The sequence below is a fragment of the Maniola hyperantus genome, chromosome 5 (assembly GCF_902806685.2).
Source record: "Maniola hyperantus chromosome 5, iAphHyp1.2, whole genome shotgun sequence".
Lineage (NCBI taxonomy): Eukaryota > Metazoa > Arthropoda > Insecta > Lepidoptera > Nymphalidae > Maniola > Maniola hyperantus.
In genome coordinates this window covers 3922936-3947368 of record NC_048540.1, presented here as the reverse complement: position 1 = coordinate 3947368, position 24433 = coordinate 3922936, and the positions used below count along the sequence as shown (strand labels likewise).

At 38.6% G+C, this 24433-nt stretch overlaps 1 protein-coding gene across 1 annotated transcript in view; it reads left to right on the top strand.

Moving 5' to 3' along the window:
• The window catches only part of MCU (mitochondrial calcium uniporter), a 160865-nt gene that overhangs the window by 129123 nt on the left and 7309 nt on the right, over positions 1–24433 (top strand). Inside the window, exons 3-5 of the mRNA XM_034969022.2 lie at positions 13238–13359; positions 13918–14073; positions 23588–23749. Of these exons, the coding sequence (XP_034824913.1) occupies positions 13238–13359; positions 13918–14073; positions 23588–23749 (440 nt within the window). The remainder of the gene's footprint in view (positions 1–13237; positions 13360–13917; positions 14074–23587; positions 23750–24433) is intronic.

Sequence of the window (24433 nt, the reverse complement as noted above, 5' to 3'; positions counted from 1 at the left end):
CATATGGATACCTCTACTAATATTATATACTAATATTATAAATGCGAAAGTGTCTGTCCGTCTGTCTGTCAGTCAGCTAGCTTTTCAGGGTCCAACAGAATTTGATGAAATTTGGTACAAAATTAGCTTACACCCCGGGGAAGGACATAGGCTAGATTCTTTAAACATTGGCTGTGGCGTCACCAAGCTTAGCAGCTATACATACATATGGAGTCGTTTTTCGATAAAAAAACAAAAAAAAAAATATTTTGAGTTTTTTACATCCTTAACGCTGGGATGAACATGTTTGAGGGCTCCTTTCAACTTTATTGCCGGCACGTGTTTACGTATTAACCTAAATGAAAATTTATTGTATTTGAGAGGTACGCTCCGAATTGTGTAAAAGAATTTTTGCTGTTCTACGTAAAATAAAGAATGAAAGATTAAGACATCGATCTCGTGGCTAGGAGTCTAGTTTAAAATACTGTTCAGAGCAGAGTCAAAACTTTAATCAGTTCAAAGACAGATCCGTCAAATCCGGGGGGTGATTACGTAAAACATTGCAGTAGTGACAGCAACGCGACAGCAGTAGCAATACGATAGTTCATTTGCTCTCTCTTTTTCTCTTCTTCTTATTTTGCTTTGTGGCTATTGCTGTCTCTCTCTAGCCGGACGTTTGACAGCAATGATCGCGAGATTTACGCTTGTCGCGAGATACGTAATCACCCCGCCGGTCTGGTGCGGGGTTTCAGCACCTTGGGATCCCAACGTCTATTGGTTCACACCAGTTTCGCAACCCGTTGAGCTATGTAGGTTACTCTACCATCTATATATAGCGAAATTACACTTGTTCGTTCACTCGTGTTCAATCAATTGCCTATAAAATTTAAGCTTTAGCTTACTACCAAAACATGTAAATGAACTATGTCGAGTACGTCTATCTTTTAGGTATATCCACTTATAAAGATAAAATTCCGCCCTTAGGCGAAATTGCAGTCAAGCACAAACCACAATCAGCCATATTATTAGCTATGTACACACAACATGACGTACAAACTATATTAATATGAAATCAATCAAGGTTTATGTGCACAAACTAATTTGGTTCGCTCATCCTCTAGTATGTAATATTTATTTCTCTGCACGATTTTCTATCTTGTATGTGTACATCTTTTCGTGATCAAATCAGAAATGAGGAGATCCGTAGGAGAACAAGAGAAACCAACATAGCTCAACGGGTTGCGATGCGAAGCGGCAATGGGCAGGGCACATAGTTCGTACAACCGATAGACGTTGGGGTCTAAGATGTTGGAATGGCGACCTCGCACCGGAAGAAGGTTTTGTTTTTCTTGACAGACACGACAGACAGACGGACGGACAGAACACAAAGTGACCCTATAATCTATATAGATAGGTCTTCAAAAATGATATTGAGGTGTGGTAAAATGTGTGTGTCCCCCCCCCCCCCCCCCCCCCCCCCCCCCTGTAACTTCTAAAATAAAAGAATGATAAAAAATATATGATGTACATTACCATGCAAAATGTCGATAAAGTACGATTGTACTACGGAACCCTCAGTGCGCGAGTCTCAGTGCTTTTGAGGTACGGAGCCCTAATAAATCAATTTATACCGGTTGATAAGAAACTTCGCAATGATAGATGGTGTCGTGAAACAAAACGTTATTACTTGTAAAACACATCGTTAACATCAAATAGCAACATCTCGCTCCAACATGCGATGTTGAACAATGAACTTGATGCTATAACTTATGCAAATGGATGAGTGTAGCGTGTATATACGATCTATAGTCATTTGTCATTGATATTAGCGAGAGTTATGTTTGAGGTGCAATGGATGCGTGTAAAGATGAAGATAAATTGTATGTAATTTTGTAGGTAGTCCATCAGTTGATATGCGAAGCGATAGTGATTGCAACTATTCGTGGTATTCCAGTATCAGATCTATTAACGTATGGTCTCAACGAAGGGACGTATTGAGCTAGCTGTTCTTATCCTTCTACACCTCAAGACTCCGAGAAAAAAAAATTAAGAAGAGTATAAAAATATGTTATCTGATTCCACGGCAGCAAATTTTGAAGGACAATAGAGGTTGAAAATTCAAAATGGCTTACACTACTTTACTTTAACTAAAGTACATAACATTTTTAAACGTTATCAGACCATAGGTAATGCTTTTAACTTTTAACTACAATGAGGTAGTGTTGATGAATAGTGGCGATATGCGAGGATGTTTAGCTAAAATTGTGCTTAATTATGTGGATCCACGTAGTTTGAGCTGTGCGTTGATAGATCAGTCAGTCAGTCAGTCAGTCAGTCAGTCAGTCACCCTATCCTTTTATATATTTAGAGATTGATTAGGTGATGCTCGTGACTTGGTCCGCATAGATTTCCGGGATAAAAAGTAGCCTATGTCATTTTCCAAGTCTTTAACTTTATCCATGCAATTTCTTTATCGATAACGGCGGTGACTGACGGACAAACCAACAAACCAACACAATTTCACATTTATAATATAGGTAGTGACAATTGATAAGATCTCTTTTAAAATCGTAGTAGAGTTTTCATTATAAATCTTATCTTTAACTGGGCGTAGAGTCTATACGCTTTCTTAGCACTATGCATAAATAGATAGTTATCCGCCCATCGATAAATAGTAATTTAACGTTTATCGAGATGTTAGTGTTACGAGTGGAAACAGAAAGTGTGTAACGGTCATTAGTGGCAAGGAATTCCCATTTAGCCAATAAGGGTTGTTTTAATACATTAGATTCATCATTGGTTTTTCTTGACTAATAAAAGTGTATCGTTTTTATTTAGCTTTAGTTGTATCTAAGCATAGTATTCCTTACTATAATAATGCCCGCAATTTCGACCGCGTGAATTCAAGTTTTTAAAAATTCCAGTTGAATTCTGTGATATTTAATTTTTCTTCCGTCCCCATAGAAATACAATGCTAAATATAAGTCCATCCCAGTATTCAAGTAGGTATCTATCTCTGTACCAAATATAAGTGGATGAGCTAAAAGTAAGTAAAGTAAAAGTAAAATATTCTTTATTGTACCTACACCAAAACCAAAACAATAGAAATATAACAAGCCAAGTGGATAAAGTAACAGACAGGCACGCAACGCAACGCAAAAGTGCGTTTATTACTATGGATATTAATATAGATTATATTATCAGCTGATGTCAGTAAACCAGGACAGGCGGCTTATGTGCTTTCCGAGGCTTGGAAGAAGTGAAATGCCAAAATTTCGACCTCCATCGGTAACCGTTTCATTTACCGACTTGGGTTAACGTTGTTTACCCAGCGCAACCGACTTATACGCACTATCGCTGCTAGACCACACGTCTCTTTATGTACTCGTATACCTCCATATTTCTACCTATCCTCTTATTCATATTTGGAACTCTATACTGACTAGGTTTAATACAGCCTAGAATGTCATGAATTCAAGTCACATAGTTGATGGATGTCGGGAGTCTATTATGGAGTCTGAACAGCCTATGTCGCTCGACGCATCAAGATCGATAGTTATTGCTCGGCTGATAGGTATGAAATATAGGCTCTATAGGCTCGTCCGGTACTTCAATATTGAGTGATAGGGCTCGTTATAATGCCGCGGCTACATTAACGGCGTTAATGTCCGTTAACCGTAGGTGTAGCTACGACCTAACGCGATAATTTTATACCTAACGGGATTCACATTGCCGTTTGGCGTTAGACGATTTTAACCGTTCAATTATGGCCACTCAGTTTATCGCGTTGATTATTATCGGCGGAATCTTCGCGTTGATTAAGGCGTTGTTGAACATTGACGTTAACCTTAAGAACTAATTACGTTCAGTTATTCAGTAGGGCGATTGTCTAAAACCTGCATCAATCATTATTACAATCTCAATTGTTCTGATTGGCTGAATTTGTGCAATTCTTGTTGCAACAATGCATTATGGCCAATAGTGAGCGAGCATTAACCAATCAGAGATGATTGCGATCGTGACATTGTAGCTGTCAAACAACCGCGGTAGGGCCACTGAAGTTATAAGACTCTGACAGATGACAGGCGAACAAGTACAATTTCACTGAAGTAGACTCAGAAACCTCGCTTCGTCCGGTCAATTATTTCAATAGTATTTGATTCTGCGCTTGTATGTGTTGCGTTCACAGATAAGCCCTTTATTTCCTCATCTGAGGTTGCGTTAATAGTGATTGTACGCTACAAAAACCCGATGGAATGAGGGACACAGAACTCTGACTTAGAACTCCAGATCATGTGAGATTGGCGTTCTGATTAAAAGGGTTCACTATAGATAGCCAGGTACCTACTACATCTGTCACGTACTTTAAGTATCGTACGGCGGTCGGCGGCCTCGATCAATTGCTACGGTCTACACTCTACGATCACGTATAAAGGGGTTGATATATTATAATACCTATTAGGACTTTGAAAAAGAACCTGAACAGAATAACTAGTAGGACCTCCCGACCGAATTAAAGCTACGGCGGCCAATTTCAACGGATCCTAGCCAACTATATGTATATATACCTATGGATAAAAGTTTTTAAATAATCCCGTGGGAACTCTTTGATTTTCCGGGAATAAAAGTAACCCATGTCTGTCTCCAGAATGGAAGCTGTCTATATCTGTACCAAATAGATGACATCCGCAACTTTTCCACGTAGATTTCGATTTTGAAAATTCCTTTGGGAAATCTTTGATTTTCCGGTACAAAAGTAGCCTCTGTCCCTGGGCGGTGATGTCCCCGGAAGGCAGGAATTTCATAGTAATCAGGCTTTATTTCTTGTTACATTAATCTCCCATCTCCTAACTGTTCAGAGTGCGATATAGTGGAGGTCGTACTGCATATAATGGCTGAATGTGTCCGGAACGAAGCTGAAAGGTCGGATTACAGTATATAAATCTCCTAAACACAGGAATATGGAACAGCATTCTTGCCTTCCTGGCATTCGAGAAGGCATGGATGCTGTACAAATTAGTATTAAGAGGGCTTAGGCGTAGAGAGCAAGACATTTTTGCATGCGGTTAAGATTGTACAGGGGATGACATGCTCACTTTGTGACCAAACCCCTATAAATAAATTTGATTAAAAAAAGCTCATTCAAACCTGCTGCGCGACCAAAGCGCCTACGTAGTAGGAAGGTCAGCCGCGTAGCGATCGCCTCCTACGATTTTAATGGTTCCATGCACACCTACGCGCCTACAACAGTAGCATAGGTGTGCAGTGTACACGCATAGATTGAAGTCCCTTAGCGCTTGTCTCGCGTAGCCTTATACAGGAAACCTTTGTGCAAAACTTGAACTTTCTAAGTCCAAGGGTATGGTCTGGGCGTTGATGATCTCTCATCAACTTGCAAGTCAGGACATTTCTTTTATATGACTAGCTTTTGCCTTCGACTTTATCTGCGTGGATTACACAAATTTTGTACCCCTACTTTACCCCCTTAGGGATTGAATTTAAAAATAATCCTTTCTTCGCGGATGTCTACGTCATAATAGCTACTTGCATGCCTTTCAGTCCGATCCGTCCGGTGTCCAGTACGTTGATAGATCTAGAGCTGTGCGCTGATAGATCAGTTGGTCAGTCAGTCAGCTTTTCCTTTGATATTGATGATGATAATGATAGTAGGCAGCTGGTAGAGGGTTGTGAAAATCATCGCTGGAAGATAAGCATTGCAGCATTTTTCGTAGGGCTAGCAGAGTGATAATAAGTATATGTATTTTATTGTTATTGCTAAGTGACCATATTACATCCCTGAGGGAAGCAATGTCGTTAAAACTCGAGTTTTATTGAAGGGAAACCCTTGGATGGACAGAGTTTCGGATCTTTTATAATATTTTAAAACCATTTCAAAAAAGTGTTTGCTTTGTTTATCGCTCGTGGTTGAACTTTTTGTAATCAAAAGTTGTTCGATGTTTTTTCCTATTAAGAAATAACTCTTGGTATAAAGAAAACTCAAGTCAACCAGTGGCTTAAGCTGTTCGTTACTATGTCAGTCAGGTGTTAAGGCTATAGTCCACCGCGCTGCAGATTGGCATCTTCACACATCTCTGAGAACATCATGGAACACTTTCAGATATACAGGTTTCCTCACGATGTTTTCCTTCACCGTTAAAGCAATTAGTGGTACCTACCTATAACTCAAACAGTTGGATGTGCGTGCCCGTGATCGAACCCCGGGGCCCGGACTTCCCGAATAGGGGTCCGATGTCTTAACTACTATACGCTATAAGTACAGTAGGCGGCAGAAAATAATGTAGGTACATCGACCTTTAGAATGACATTTCGGCTTTGTAGAGCGTTGTCTCTGTCACTTATACCTATATGACGTTTTGTCGGTCTCAACGACAGAGACAATGTTTAACAAATCCGCTATCTCCTTCTAAAGGTCGATGTACATTACTTTCTGCTGCGTATTGTAGGTACCACTTTTTACAGCTAGGCTTTAAGAGGTGTTATGAGTACCTCCCATTAGACATCTTCACTTTTAAGAGTCATCCAATCGTACTTCAAGCATCATCGGGTATCTCAAGGGCCTTCAAAATGAAGGGCTTTTACGTCCCCTATTCCCTGCGGTCGGCCGTCCTTTACAATACGCGATTCGAGGGTCGGCTTTCAATTTACATATCCGTTATGGATCACCGATAATTTGGAAATGATTTCGGTAAAAGGGTACCTTTAACCGCTGAAGATGAACGAGAAACGAGTTGAGTCAAAGACTAGAAATGAGTTGGCGGGCAACGAGAAGCGAGTGTGTGGTTGGGATGCTTTTGTACCTGGGTTATGAGCGAGTGTGCGATTGCGATGGGCGTGTAATCGCCCGTCATACAATTAATCCTTGCGCAAACGCTCTCTAAGTGATCAAAACACTTTTTCAAAGGCACCACTTTCTTCAAGTGTCCATAGTTTCTTAAATTCATAGTAGATTCTAATTTACAAAACTTCAGCTGTGTTAAACGGCGTAGGCCTCTGGGATCTCGGACCCTGGATATAATTATATTAATTGATACAAACATAATTTCACCATCATCATCATAATCAACCCATCGCCTGCTCACCGTCTCACCACAGAGCACGGCTCTCCTCTCAGAATAAGAACGGGTTTTGGCCATAGTCTATTACGCTGGCCAAGTGCGGATTGGCAAAACTTACACAAGCAGGCTAGGTTGAACATAATATACATAAAGATTAATAATAATTATTATTAAGACTAGCTTATGCTCGCGACTTCGTCCGCGTGGACTACACAAATTTCAAACCCCTATTTCACCCCCTTACGGGTTGAATTTTCAAAAATCCTTTGTTAGCGGATGCCTACGTCATAAAAGCTATCTGCATGCCAAATTTTAGTCCGATCCGTCCAGTAGTTTGAGCTGTGCGTTGATAGATCAGTCAGTCAGTCAGTCAGTCAGTGACCTTTTCCTTTTATATATTTACATAAAGCGGTTGCATATCAAAGCAATTGATAGGGGTGATGGATCGGGCGGGCCGGAGAAACGTCGGCATGGCGATAATTAGGAAAGTGACGGGGCAATTACGCCGGCCCGCGCGTCTGCGCCCGCGTCGCATACTAAACACATCTGGCGCAATGCAAGGGAGGAAGCGTGGACAATAATATTATACATAATATATCTAAATTGCCTATAAAAAGAAATGTCCTGACTCATCTTGGGCTAAACGTATTGTTGGCCCAATTGTTATAATTTATGTAACATCTCTCTTATACTTACATATAATCATGCAATAAATGAATAAATCTGAATCTGAATCTGGCCAGAGAAGGGTGAGTAGGTACATTGATAAAAATAAAAATCGAAGTAATTTTAATTGTTTAGTTCTCAAAAATAATCGACTAAAATAATTAATATTTATTTTAATCGATTATTGGCCGCGCATGGGATTATTGGCCCATATGAGGGAGCGAGACAGAGTACAGCTTCGCTTCTTTCGGGTATCCCACAACAATTTATGGCTTTTTATATTTACTACTAAAATTTCTTTTTTTTAAATTCCGTGGAACGTTTTGTTTTCCCGGGATAAAAAATATCCTACATTCATTTTCAAGATGCAAGCTATGTATGTCCGTCGCGAAAGGTAACAATAGACTGACGGACAGACTATCTATCTATAAAATTATAATAGTAACAAAGTATGGGCCAATCTTGTTGTTGTTTAATAATAATGTGTTGTTGAAAATAATAATAACACCATGGACATCTTTTTCATGAATAAAGTACAGTCACGATCAAAAGTGTTAGAGAACTTTCATTTTTGTGATAACTATATAAATTAAATTGTATTTTTAAACTACCCTTTAAGCTAAACAGCTGCAATTTTTAGGTATATTTTAATGGTTATTTATGCTCAAATTATAATATTATTGGTGATCTTCTTTCTTTGTGTAACCGAGCTTGCCCTTTGTTTACGTTTATTAGGTACTCATATTTTCTATTTTGTGCCGCTTGAGCATCCTGAAAAGGGTTTAAGTTAATAAGCTCTAATATCTTTAATGTTACAGAGTTTTAAAAAGTTTATTAGGCATGAAAGTTTAAAAAAATTCTTGTGCACATTTCTTATGACGAAATATTGTCGAATTGATATAATAATGTAATTATTATGTAATACAATAGCATTGAATGAAGAAGCACAATCAATCAATCAATCAGCCTGTTTGCATCCACTGCTGGACATAGGCCTTCCCAAGAGCGCGCCACCACAGACGATCCTCCGCCTTCCTCATCCACCCACATCCCGCTAACTTCTCAAGGTCGTCAGTCCAGCGGGTTGGAGGTCATCCTATACTGCACTTGCTGATACGCGGTCTCGCGGAAGGAGCACATATTGAATTAACTACACCAAATGGTTCATCGTTTTAATTGCATTTCAATGTGGTTTTGGTTTATTATGTTGCGGTGGGTTCTGAGAGAAAATTGCTTAATTTATCAAACAGACGTGAATAAATGTTGAGGTTTATGATTACGTAGGTGTACAAACTGTTCGTCCCTAGCGATATTAATCATCTCGAAAATTTTGATGTTATTTTCATGAGATTCGACGTATAATTTCTTGTCATGGTGCTAATATAGATGTATGATGGAACTCGGCTTCCAATATTATCGTTTTTAATGTATGTTTATTTTTTCGTAGTTTTTTTTAAATATCAAAATTCAATACAACAGTAGGTACTCTTAGTTACCAAAAGCTGTAAACTATAAATCTCCTTAATCAAGCACACTTGCGGTGAAGCTGCTACGTTGAAATAGTAGTTAAGCTGCAAGTCACTATAGCTATTTACTTATTCCGCACTACTAGCAGTGGCGTGCAGCTCATACAAAGCATAAACGCACTGCTTACCCTCATTATAATAAATCAATGCTTAATTTTCAGTATAACCTGCCGTAAAATAAGTTCATACCTAAATGCATACCCTGGCTCAAACTCCTGTGCACGCCACTGACTACTAGCAGCACTAAACGAACGGTAGCTCATTCATTCACGTCGTAATACTTCGTAAAGCGGCTTGTATAAATAGTTTGCAATTCATTGTTAAGAGGACGTGGCTGCCGTTTTAAATTAGGATGCAATTAAAGCTACTTACCAATCTGTTTGTTCCCTTTCCTATTAAAAATATCTAATGACGACGAGCACTTTGACGTGCGATAGTTAATAAAAACGTCACTAAAGTTTTTGACAGTTTATTTTTAGTATAGTAATTGGAGTGCTGGAATGGCGACCTCGCACCGGAAGACGCAGCGTTGGAAGACCCCCCACTAGGTGGACGGACGACAATAAGTGACACATTTTGATTCATAATTTTTAGATAATATGAGTTTAGTAGTAGTTTCAGATAGAGGATAAAACTATATTGTTATACGTTATGGCAACGACAGTACGTCCAGGCGAGTGGGTAACTGGAGCGAGTAATCAGACCGTCCGACGACGCCTGCGCATCAAAGCAATTTAATTGCGACTGTACAGTGGAGGTCCACCATTATGTTCAGTGTGATGTCTTGTACTTATCTTGATATGGTGCATGTAAATGAATGTTAGTACATTGTTGATGTTTGTTAATGTAGTTTGTTAGAAAGTTGAGGTTTTCTCGAGCGAAATACTGGTACGTTGATTCTTAGATAAAGGTCTCACTCAAACAATGAAAGTTTTCACCATCATTCCATCATCATAGGTGAAAGGTTGAGGCTCACTACTGAGCACAGGTCTCCTCTCAGAAGGACAAGGGTTTGGCCATAGTCTACCTGGTCAAGTGTAGTAGACACATACCTTTGAGAAGTTTGAGAACATTATGTATGTACTTAGTATTATGCATGGTTTTCTTCACAATGTTTTCACCGTTAAAACTAGCTAATATTTAATTGAAATTTTTGGTATACTAGCCTAAAATATTTTTATCTCACTTCTGAAGTGAATTTAAGTTCAGTATGGTAAGTCAAAGTAAATAAATTTATTTTTATTTAAAAATTTGATTGGATGGTTAGAATGGTAAAAATGATGGCTATACAATATTTTCACGATATTTGAAAGTATCGAATATCGTGAAAATATTGGAAAGATAAAAGAAAAAACTGTCTGACTGGATTCAACCGCTGGGCCTTTTAAGATTTTTGACGAAATAGATTCTTTTGTACAATGTAGACCCTCACTAAGAAAGGATTTTGATAACGTCCAACGGGATCTTTAAAACTAAACTAAGCGGACAAAGTCACGGGAAAAAGCTAAATGTGAAAGCATCGTTAAAAGATTTGTTAGGTATTAATATTAATAATTGGCATATCTGCACTTCGTTGAAATTTTTACATCGCCATTGAAATTTGAATTCTGATTTGAAAACGTGAACCAATCAAGAATAACGACTGGAAAAAGCAATCGTCAATTTATCGCTCTAGGATTTCGATAAAAAAAATGTTGTCTGATTTTTGTTAAACTACGCGACGCTGCAAACCGGACACCTATTTCCACACGAGCACACCTGCAGCCCAATCACAAAACGAGTCACAGGGAGTGGATTCAGGAAGCGCGCGGCGCAAGACCGTGACGTATGGCAGTCCCTTCTAGCTAGAGACCAGAAGAAGACGGTTGATAATGATGACGATGAAGGTTTTTTATTAATCACAGAATGGTTAGAAATTTCTTAGGTTCAAAATAAGGTGGTTTACCTAATCCCCAGATCTTTTCGCTTACGCCTCGATTAAGACAGCAGATTTAACAATTATCGTCAGACTAGATGATGCCCGCCATTTCGTTTGCGTAGGTTTAGGTTTTTTAAGAATTCCGTGGGAGCTCTTCGATTTTTCGAAACAAAAAAATAGCCTATGTCCGTTCCCGGGATGAAGCTATCTGTGTACCAAACTAGCAGACAGATAGACAGACAGACACACTTTCTAATTTATAATATAAGTATGGATAGATGTTAGTTATATAATGACCGATGCCGACAGCTTAAAACGTGCTCTTCGGACCTCCAAATTCGTTCTCCCAGCGCATCCGCATTGGCTGTGCTTGCACTTAACTTACAATTTTGCTCGCCCGTTTCGTATACGAGGAAATTAAATGAACTCACAACTTTCATTTTTACTTTTCCGCAATGCGTACGTAAATTTGTAAAAGTCAAACATTTGCGTCGCTCCGAAAAAATCCGTCCAGTTTATCCTGTAGGTGCAAATTGTAGCACATTTCGGGATGTGGTTTTACATGGTTTCTACTCGTATGTGGCCAGAGTTTGTAGTTTTTGCAGGTAATAAAAATCACAGATATCACAATTTAACTTACTAAAACACCTACAGCGTGTTTGATACATCATAAAACATGATAATGAGGCATCTTGTACCAAATACATAGTTAGAGCCATAGATTCTTGCGTTGTCTCTGCTAATTGACAATCTTTCAAACGGTTCTTCAAGTTTACAGAAGTTTTTACGAGTTTATTTCCGCGTTCCGCTGTTTGCAGGGCTATTACATTGGGATTATAAATAAACTCTTTAAGTCCTCATATCTCCCATGGGTATCACGCTACAAAGCTCACATTGAATTAGTATGTTTCTACTAACGTCATCGAAGGAGGTTTTTTTTTGGAATATCTACGCAATCTGTCCTACCCTCAGGTTGTTACGGATATTATCTGACACCTTGTATAAATATGGAAGCCTTAATCTAACTAGATCGTGTATTTCAAACGCGCCCTTTAGCGTCCTAAAACATAAGGGACATTACTTAACTCAAGGTTCGAAGACCATTGTCCAGTGGGCGATAAACTCCCTACAACGCATCTCTTCCTAAACGTATTTTTGACCAAAGCTATTTTTGGCTAAATCTAAAAATGAACTGGAATTTTCGAAGAAAATATACTGTCACCACTGCACCAGGAAAGACATGAAAATTAATGATTACGATACCTACCCTATGTTAACAAAGGCAAGCATATCCATTTTTCACCCTTCTGAAAATATAGAATATCTGGTACACTGACAAAATTCTTTTTATTTTTCATTTAATGAAGGGTAAAATAACGAAACTAACTTTTGTGTTTCAATTTCATATTTAGCTCCTACAATATAAAGTCGAAAATGTAATGGAAAAATCTGTGTGAATAAAAACACCTGCGGGCTTATGGTGCGTGAAATAAAATCCGCTTTGAGCATTTGGCAAATATCTCGCACCTACGCACCCTCACACAAAGAAGACATGTATGTTCCCATATAAAAGGCTAAGAGTATGCTGACACGTAGGCGACATAGCTCAGAGCAGTGCAAGGCAAAGCAGATTTTGTAACGCATGAACGTACTGAGAGCTGCGTACGCTACGGTGGCGGTAGTGCCGGCACAGATTTGTGCGTAATGCGTGCACGTCAACTCAGAAACGTTTGTTCTTTGTACTAACTAGAACAAGTCTGTGTCACTCAGCTGCGTCGCAGCATACGTGAGCGGTGAGGCCTATGTATACTATCTCTATGGGCCTATGTCTGCCTCACCTGCCCTGCTTTTCAAAATCTGTATGATGTGCTATGCCATTCAGATGTGTCATTCAGTTGCATCACAGCATACGCTCGTGGCATATGTCTGCGTTAAGTGCCCTGCTTTATAAAATCTGTATGATGTGCCAGCTGCATCTCAGCATACGCTTACTAAGCGTTCTCACATTGGCTGACAATTACGACGGCACAACCTTAGTAGTCTGTTCCTAATGCTGTATTTCCTTGTTGCAGAAGTATCGGTGACGTACCGACGAGGGTTGCCTGTGATAACGGTGCCCCTACCGTCGCGTCGCGAGAAATGCAGGTTCACCCTTCGCCCCGTCTCACAAACCGTCGGCGATCTCCTAGAACAGGTATTATCTTCTTCTAGACAGGTTTTTGTCATTCTACCAATATGCAAGCAATACACGTTACTACCACGAAACAGCAATAAAACGCACTCTATACCTGTTTCACTCCGTTACTGAAGCATCCTCAGGAGATGTCGTGTAATGTGTATCATGGATTTCCTTACTTCCGTCCAATAACATTTCATCATCATCATCATGATCAACCCATCGCCGGCTCACTACAGAGCGCGGGTCTCCTCTCAGAGTGAGAAGGGTTTTGGCCATAGTCTACCACACTGGCCATGTGCGGATTGGCAGACTTCAGACACCTTTGAGAACATTATGGAGAACTCTCAGGCATGCAGGTTTCCTCACGATGTTTTCCTTCACCGTTAAAGCAAGTGATATTTTAATTACTTAAAAACGCACATAAGTCCGAAAAGTTAAAGGTGCGTGCCCGGAATCGAACCCCCGACCTCCGATTGGAAGGCGGACGTCCTAACCACTAGGCTACCACAGCTTATATAATAACATTTATAATTTGTAAAATATTTAGTGAGTAAAGCCCATTTCAACCCTCAGGTGAAGGCAGAAGACCGTGGTGTGGAGAGAGCAGTCGCGCTGGCGGCGGAAGACCGCGTGCGCATCGCATCCTCAGACACTGTGGAATCTCTACTCGAGAATGACTTCAGATTGCTCATCAACGACACGGAGTACTACGTCAAAAGCCCGGCACAGGTAAAGCAAATACTTTCCCCCATTGTTTAAAAGGTTTTGGACACTCCCAGTCCCATTTATAGGTCGCTGTGTTAAATACCGCTCGGCAGAATCACGAATGTATGTCTGCTTCGTGGTAGGATTCCTTCCCGAATCCGCCTGGTTAGCGTAACCAGCCGCAAAGTATCCCATATTGCAATCCGACTGAGAGCTGGTGAGTCAGTATCCCTCAGGGTATAGATACATATGAGCTATTTTATTTTATAATTTAAGATTAAATTTTTAATGGAAGTCTCAAGTATACTTTCGGTAGACGGAGTACCTCCTAACTAACACTCCTAATTTTTTCATAATTTAAAATTTTCATTTCTGTCGGCAGTCCCAACTGGCTGCCAATTTTTTTTTTTAGAAACTACTAGATGGCGCCCACGACTTCGTGCGCGTAGATTTAGTTTTTAAAAAATTCCATGGAAACTCTTTCATTTTTCGGGATAATCTACGACACTCTCCAGATCTTCAACTATATGCATGCAAAAAATCAGATCAATCTATTGCTCCGTTGCGGCGTGATTGAAGGACAAACCAACAAAGAAACACACTTTCGCATGTATTATAAGTAGGGATTTCACTGGAGAGCTCTCTATACAGCATTTCCTTTAGATTTTTCTATGATTATCTATCACATCAAAGTAAGAAAAACCTTGAACATTGATAAATGAGGTCTTACGTAACTCAGGTCGAAGGTCCTACCCTACACCTTTGTGCTTCGATATGGCCGATAAGAATACATTTTCTTTGTTTTATTAATGGAGTCCTTCAACATAAGATATTGTAGAAGAAATCTTTTCATGAGGCTTGAAGAATTATTCCATTACTTACACCTACGCTACCTATTATCGTCTACTTACACGCAAGTTTTCAAAAGAAATGTGAAAAAGTAGATATTATTCCTTTATTTAGTGTAGCGTAGCGAGACCAATAATTAATCTATGGTGTGGCATTATGGTAGCATAAAATATTTTGTAAATAGGAAACCATTTTCAGACAAAGGTCTCTTATAAATTATTATTTTTGCATAAATATGTAAATATAATGATACTAGCTAATGCCCGCGATTTTGTTTGCATGGATTTAGGTTCTTTAAAAATCGTGTGGGAACTCTGAAACTCATTTCATCAGAAAGGTAATGCGAAGATGGTTTTAGACAGAAACGCATAAGGCACATTCTTTTTCAATTAGTAGCACACGCCGGATAGATAGCAGGTTTTATCTTTCATCTATGTCAATATTTATTTCATTAGCAAAAACTTCATTGCATCTTTACACTAAGTACAGATATTTTATGCTTATTTTATAACCAAGCGGTATTCTTATAAACTTTATTCAAATAAACATAACATAAAATGGCCGACCTCGTTCAGAAGTAACTCAGTAATCAGGCCACTCATTACGTGAAAGCTATTAGGTTAAGTACAGCTTTCAAATGGCCAACACATTTTTATTTGCGTTAAACATTTCTTTGTAGATTTCTATACAACACCAATTAATTGAAAACCACTCTGGCCAATTACATTATTACTTGGTAGTAGGTGTAGATAAGGCGCCATCTCAACGGACGGGAGAATCGCAACGAGTCCGTCCTCCTATCGTCGAATAATCTCCACGGTACAACGACAATTTCACCAGCGTGTCGCCGCGACTCGCAACGAAACCGCAACGCCTCGTTGCCCCTCTCAACTGTGGCGTAACGTGGCGGATCGCCGCGAGACTCGACGGTATCGTCGCGAGACTTAGTAGTATCGCCGCGAAACGCGACGAATCCTTGACGATAAACTCGTCCATAGTCACTCGTCGAATCGCTGCGATAGGATCGCCCTGTGGAGATTCGCCCATAGAATTTGTATGGAATTTTGTCACACGGCGAGACTATCGCCGCGATTCTTTCGTCAGTGGAGATGGCGCCTTAAAGAATTAGGTCCGAGCTACTGAAACAATTACTACTTACTTGAACTCTATTTGTGTGGGGTGATTTTTCACGATCGCAGTGTTGCCAACGGTTTTCTATGAAATGCATTAAACCAACCTTCCATGAAAAGCATTAATCATCTTTAAAATTACACGTCGCTTGAGCTTAAGCTGTGTATAGTCCGTACAAAATGACTCCTCACGCGCCATTTTATCTCTATGGGTCATACTGTAATGTCAAAAGTACGTTTCACCTTTAAAATAAGGACTAAAATCGTACTTTTGACATGAAATTTGACACATAAAGTTAAAATGGCGTGTGAGGAGTTAAATTTTATGCGTCATAAACAATCGCAGCTTATCAATTTGAGTTTAGTTTTAGCGGTGTTGGTTTTAGCAACTAAAACTTGCAGAAGTTGACATTGGCATGACAATGACGGCTGTCATTGACATGATAATGACGGCTATCTTCTGCATATTTAATAGTGCTGTGTCTGTGTCTAACATTAAAAAACCAATCCGCACTGGGCTAGCGTGGTGGAATATGGCACTAACCTTTCTCATTCTGAAAGGAGAGTCATACTTCATAGTGACTTGAGATAATAATATCCCACATTAAAAACATTACCAACTTTACTACGATTTCTAAATTGGTTTCTAAACTGAGACTAACTCGATTGAAAAAATAATTATAAAGTGAAATAGGTCAATAGAATTAAAGGAAAATCCGAGATAAATGGATTTCAAATTAGTTTTCTTGGCATCTAAATAAAGAGGTTTGAAAAGAGTGTCTCTCAGCATTATTGTATAAATAACAAAGCTGCGAATTCTGAGAGAATTCTTATCTTTCAACTGACTGAAAACGGAGGAATTTTATTGACTTCGTTTAAAAGACAAAACATGATGAAACAAAAGCGTGCCAGAAGTCAGAATACGCATAATAGGGTTACAGCATGCACCGAGCCATTACTGGCATACAACATTTTAAAATATAATAATATTCATAAATGATATTACATTAGAAGATTAATAAAATATTTAGTTTAAGTTTACTGAATATGTGTGAACATTCAGGGATTCGCCGACTTTTTCAAAAATCAAAATCAAATATTTTATTCAAAGTAAGTACATACGTAGTACACTTTTCGAATGTCATTACAAAAGTTAAATCACAAAAATAAAATAAAAACAGTATAAATCGGTTTACAAATTTAAGGTACGTCGAGCTTTTGCGTCGATGTTTTGTCTGGTAGGAGGCCTCGGCCGTGGCTAGTTACCACCCTACCGGCAAAGCCGTGCCGCCAAGCGATTTAGCGTTCCGGTACGATGCCGTGTAGAAACCAAAGGTGTATGGGTTTAATAAAAACTGCCATACTCCTTCCAGGTTAGCCCGCTCCTACCTTAGACTGCATCGTCACTTACCATCAGGTGAGATTGCAGTCAAGGGCTAACTTGTATCTGAATAAAAAAAATAAAAAAAAATGTCATGAGCGCAGTGGTTAAAGCAAATACTTAAATGATTATTTTTTAATAATAATAAATTTTTCAAACAAAATATACATGATATTCAAGACCCTTGAAATATAAATATCAAGACGTTTTCTGGAGCAAAAAATTGAAAAACCGACTACACCTACCGAATAAACAAATTCACGGTTGTCATATTTTTACCTTCAATTGTGCTATAAGACAATGCTACTGATTCTAGGTCAACAGGAAGTACCCCATAGATCTTGACTCCCTTGACGGGTCCTGACAGTCACGACAGGCAGACAGACAACGAAGTGATCCTATATAGATACGGAACGAAAAAGATAAAACTCCACCTGAAATCAATTCCTGGCTATGGCCTTATTAGTCCGCACTCGATGCTCTTGGCAATTCACTTGGCATATCGAGGCAAAAAGTCCAACAACATCGTTAGCCAGTTACATAATAGACTTAACCCTTATTTTATATCTCAATTGAAATTCCAATAGTCGTTTGAGAACTCAATTTTCACAGGCTGGGAGATTTTAATAGCACTTTAATTTCAATATCTCGGACACAGCTGCAAATATTTGTTGACCTTAATTAAGTATGAGTGTTTTCTTCAACCACTTTTATTATAACTAGGTGATCCCCGCGACTTCGACCTCAAGGATTAAGGTTTTTATAAATTGCGTTGTATTTTCTTAAAAGGCTACGTTATAGCAAAAACCAACGTGTAAAATTTAAAATTTCTAGACCCAGCTGTTTGACTTTTATGTTGAAACTAACTTCGTCCGCGTGGAATTAGGTTTTTCAAAAATCCCGGGGGAACTCTGATTTTTCCGGTATAAAAAGTAGCCTATGTCCCTCTCCAGGTCGTAAACTATACCCATGCAAAAAATCACGTCAATCCGTTGCGGCGTGATTGAAGGACATACCAACAAACCAACAAACACACTTTCACATTTATAATAGGGGTAGTGATGTCACTCGGTAAATTTCTCCTTTTATAGGTATCTAGATAAGCTTAAATAAAGAAACACTTTATTTTAAAGAGCTGTCCATTCCAGTTGCAATCCCATCCATACTTTCATATCCATATTAATATTATAAATGCGAAAGTGTGTCTGTCTGTCTGTCTGTCTGTCTGTCTATCTGCTAGCGTTTCACGGCCCAACCGTTCAACCGATTTTGACTAAATTTGGTACAGAGATAGCTTGCATCCCGGGGAAGGACATAGGCTACTTTTTATCCCGGAAAATCAAAGAGTTCCCCACGGGATTTTCAAAAACCTAAATCCACGCGCACGAAGTCGCGGGCATCATCTAGTTCCTAATAATATTTTCTATATCCAACATTTACTACCAGTCATAATTTTCCGATTCCATTTACATTTGAGATCCTTCAAATTCTATTAAGCATCTCCATCTACAAATCTATTGACATGATGGATCATGGACACCTAAATGGATCCGATATCCGAATGAGGTGATTAATTCAATCCATACTAATATTATAAATGCGAAAGTGTGTCTGTCTGTCTGCTAGCCTTTCACGGCCCATCCGTTCAACCGATTTTGACGAAATTTGGCACAGATAAAGCTTGCATCCCTTTTTATCCCGGAAAATCAAAGAGTTCCCGCTGGATTTTTAAAAACCTAAATCAACGCGTACGAAGTCGTGGGCATCAGCTAGTTTAATATAAGTACGATAAGGTAAATTTCAGCTGGAGATTATTCGATTAACTGAAAATCTTTATTACAAGATTTAAATGATATAATAATCTGCAGCGTTGGGTTTAAGAGAAGTTTGCGCACATTCGTAGCGCTCTCTAAACATACGTAGTTTGGTATTCCATTATGATGAAATTCTTGTATTTCTGAAATTCTTATAGTAACACTGCTAACGACTTCCACTGTTTCGCCTTTCAGTGTTGAATTGTAGAGAATTGGCCAAATCAAATATAAGTAAACTCGATTGCAGTCGCTTTGTCACAAGAAAAAGAAAGAAACTGTTTATCTCGGGAGAAAATCAACTGCACGTAGTCTCAAGCAACTTCTTGTGTGATAATATTTATTTTATTTTTTACTACAATATGATGCCCACTCATTCGTCCGCGTGTATTTAGACTTTTATGTGACGAAAATATTTTATTTTCGTTTCCAGGGTGCAAGCTACTTATGGGTGCAAAATTTGGTCAAAATCGGTTCAGTGGGTCAATCGTAAAAATGTGACAGACAGATAAACACACTTTCCAATATTATTTTCTTAATATTAACACAGAATACCTAATAGTACCTTTCATATCTGTAGGTATTCTTATGGACAAGTTAACTTTTGATAGCGAATTGCTAAGCAACATACTAAAATATCAAAGTTACTAGATCTCTATCTAATCTAACTTAATTCAATAAAAAAGCTTCCAGAAGTCGCTATACTTTTCATATCAGCTCTCAAAAGCTCCAGTTCAATAAAGGAAATATCAACATAAATCATCATAAATCGATTTAACAACCAATCTTACTTGAGGTCGGAAATACTTCCAAGTTCTATAATACTGTTTCCGACACCTTCCGATATTTAATAAAATGCCACAAAAATTATACTAGAGGCGTTCCAGTAACATTTTAATATACCTGACTCAAAATAACATTAAAGGGTAAGCTACAGCAGTTTATAACCAGTAGGTATCAGTGATATTATTATTCCTAATACTCGGGCCGACCATAACTTATCACGACTTATTGGGTATTAAGAGGACCTATTTAATAGCCACCTGCCGAGTAAGTATTTGCTTACTGGACTTTAGAGATTCCTATGTTAAGCGCAACGCACACAAGCTTTATTTAATTTAGCGTTAGGTACGGCTGCGGAGCGTAGCGAAGGCGAACCCAGACGCAGTGTGCATCTGGGTTATAGCGTGACGTGCTAGCTGTGTGTTTTGGTCTCAATACAACCATTTCAGCCGTATGTCATAATTGGGTCTAGGTTGTTATAAAAAATACCCAGACTTCACACCATTCCGTCTTGTATGCGTCTGCCCTTATGAACTTATTTTACTTTCCTTTTAAAAAAATCAGATTTCCGAATTTTTATATACCTAAGTTACCTAACTAATTTTTTTTGCATTTTTGTCATGCGTTTTATGTAATATTAACTAGCTGATGCCCGCGACTTCGTCCGCGCGGATTTAGGTTTTTAAAAATCCCGTATGAACTCTTCCATTTTCCGGGATAAAAGGTAGCCTATGTCACTCTCCAGGTCCTCAACTATACCCGTGCAAAAAATCACGTCAATCCGATGCGACGTGATTGAAGAACAAACTAACAAAGACCAACAAACAAACACGCTTTCGTATTTATAATATGGGTAGTGAGGTAGTGATGGGTAGTGATTTAATATGAGTAGTGATAATATGTGCAGTGACTAACAAGCATGGCGTAGTGCACAGCCACAGAGTGGGAGTGTCTTTTTTGATAGCAACTAAAACTTTATTACTTACTTTGAAATTCAGTTGAAATGTAGAAACATTTCGAGGAATACAAGTTTAAGAGGATTGCGGTTGCAGTCGTGTCTTGTAACTTAGCAAATACTACTTAGCTTTTGTTGAATATGAGATCCGAGGAAATAAGGCTTAGCTAACTTTGAACTACGAATAAGTTTACCAGTACAAGTGCTATGTGTTTAGGCATTTTCCCTGTACTTTCTATGTTCACTTCCAATTTATTCTGCTACTTTTTCAGGGCTGATTTTTCAATCGACGAAAATATTATTAACTAAATAATGTTTTGGCAGTTATAGACAATCTTTTTATAGGTATTCGTCAGCTAAATTATCTAATGATTTAAAAACTAAATCACTATTAATATAAATGTAAAAGTGTGTTTGTTAGTCGGTTTGTTGTATCACCCTACCTAATCACATTATCATGAAAAGTTGAACATTTGAAAGCCATTACATATCCAGAAACCAAGATAATGACTTCAACTCAAAACAAAATCCATTTTCGAGACTATTCCAGTATTTTATGTTCTAAAACTTATTTTATTATGACTTAACCACAATGCTTCTATTCTTTCCGCGAAGTTGAAAGGAAAAGCCTAGCTTTCTAAGGAAAGCTAGAGAGAGCAATTTAAGTTAAGAAGATGTTGAAACATGCGGTAATTTTTCATAGATCGTTGGCTGAAAGCTCAGAAGTTTCCCTGTCGTTGCAAATTATTCTTTAAATCTATAGCATTAGAGTTCATGGGACGTAACTATTCAAACAAAATAAAATGTTGAACTACGATGGTTGAAGCGCCGCAAGATTTTTGATAGGATAGTTATAAAATTCCTTAGAATAGCAGGACGTGAAATTTGTAGTCCCTCTTGGCTTCATTGTAGCTGAATTGCGGGAGTTTATAACGTTTTATGAGTTTAAAGTTAAAATGCAAGCTTGTAACTTTCAACGCTGTTGCTATTCAATTTTGCTAATTAGACTCTTTAGTAGGTATAAACTTACGTATTATTTTGGAAAACGGGTGATCATTTAATTTTATGTTGATTACGAACTACTTCAGAGACACTTGAGACCTACGACCAGAAGCGGAAGTTTCTTCTCACTTTGTGAAAAATTGTTAATAACGTCTGAGTTCTATAGTTAAATTATTATTATCCACTTTGACTTTATTGAACATCAAATTCTACTTCAAATTACTATACCATCATTAAAACTCATTTTATCTGCTTTGAAAGTCGTAAAATTACTTCTTTCAAGTCCCCTACTAGTCCTTTTTATTAGCATTAACATTTTCAGTTCAGTTTTCCTCCTACATTACCTGATTGGTTTATTTCAGTATTACTCTGACCTCACTTATACAACCAGTAGTAAATACATCATCATCATCATCAACCGTTAGACGTTCACTGCTGGACGTCTCTTGTAGGGGCTTACACACGCCACGGTCTTCCAACGCTGCGCTTTCCGGTGCGAGGTCACTATTCTAGCACCTTATCTATTGCTAAGTCTATCGAGTTTTCGGTTTTTGGCCCTACCCATTGCACTTTAACTTTAACTTTAACCCGCTAAGCGATGTTTATTATTCTGGTTCTCCTATACCAGATCTCCTCATTTCAGATTTGATCACTAAAGAGAAACTCTGCTCCAAGCATAGCTCTCTCTATTGCTCGCTGAGTGACTCTGAACTTGCTTATACTGCCCATAGTCACGGATCCATGTCATCACTGGCAACACGCACTGTTCGAAGACTTTGGTCGTCAAGCACTGAGGCATTTTGGACGAGAAGACATCTCGAAGCTTCCTGAACGCTGCCCAGCCGAGTTGGATTGGGCGGTTAACCTCTTTTTCGAAATTTGAAAGAAAATACACGTTTTTCCTTATTATATCCACGTTTCCGTTGAATAGAAGTAGTTTGCCTTTAACTAACCTGGCTTTCATCCAAATACGTATACATTTACTCAAGCACCAGATAATTTACTAGCCACAATGTTAGCCCTAAATCATCGGGATGTCATACGTAATCTGCGGTATCGATGCTTTATATCGCCTAATTAATTACTATAGACGCGGTAATCAGCATTAATTTATTGATGAATGCGAGAAGATTAATTAAAAAAAATATATATTAGACTTTCTAGTACTTCTAATATACTTCTATAATTCCATACCAATACTTACTCTATTATAAATGCAAATGTATGTCTGTTACCTTTAAACAATCCACCCTTTTAACTGATTTTGACATGGCAAAGAGCTTGCATCCCGGAGATGGGCATAGGCTACTCATTTAATTTAACTTTAACTTCATTCCAGAAAACCAAAGAACTCAGATGAAATCAGTAGGGCGATTGTCTAAAACCTGCATCAATCATTATTACAATCTCAATTGTTCTGATTGGCTGAATATGTGCGATTCTTGTTGCAACAATGCATTGAAGCCAATAGTGAGCGAGCGTTAATCAATCAAAGATGATTGCGATCGTGACATTGTAGCTGTCTTGTCCCGCAATCGCGCAGCGGACTTCAGTCCGCTCGCGCTGCTTTACCGTTGAGCTATTGAGGCTTTTGATTATTATTTACGATTTTTTTATTTTTTTCCAGGAGCGTCTAAGTACGGAAGAGATCTCGCGGTTGAGCGACGTGAGGAACCTGGTGAACCAGTTGTATGAAGCCCTGAATGTTCGCGAGCACCAGATTCGCAAGGAGCGGGAGTTGAGGGCGCAGTTAGAAAAGCTGTCTGCTGAGTTGCAGCCACTGGAACAGGTCAGTTGTAGAATCATCATTCCTCCTGGCCTCCTCATCACCTCGTTCCGCACTGCCAGAATATGAATTGCTCCTCCGGCTACCTTTCCCCGCCAGGTACAATATTGGGATCTTCGAAAGAAGAGTGAATAAGCCTAGGCAGTCGCGCTCCACCTTGGCTGCATCATCACTTACGAGGTATTTGTTTTGATTGGCTAGATACTTAAAGAATACTTTCAAACCTTCGCTGGCCTATTAGTGAGGACAGGTCTCCTCTCAGGTTCAAGTGGGCCCGGCTAGTTTCGAACCCATCCCTTTTTAAAGGACGCATTGCAGCATTGATCCCATTAGTCTGTTTGAAAAAGGACCCCGGATGGGTTCCAAACTAGTCGAGCTTACTTCGACTAATCACGTGAGTCCAGCCGGTTATTAACTTTATACTTATGATGGCTTTGTCTATACTTCATCCGCGTAGACTAGACAAATTTCAAACATCTATTTCACCCCCTTAGGGATTGAATTTTCAAAAATCCTTTCTTAGCGGATGCCTACGTCATAATAGCTATCTGCATGCCAAATTTCACCTTTTCGTTTTATATATTTAGATTTATCAAACTATTTTACAGAGAATTTCTAATTAATTTTGAATACATATCAAAAATTGCGGAACTGGCATGATTCGAACCTGCGTCTTCTGGGTTACTT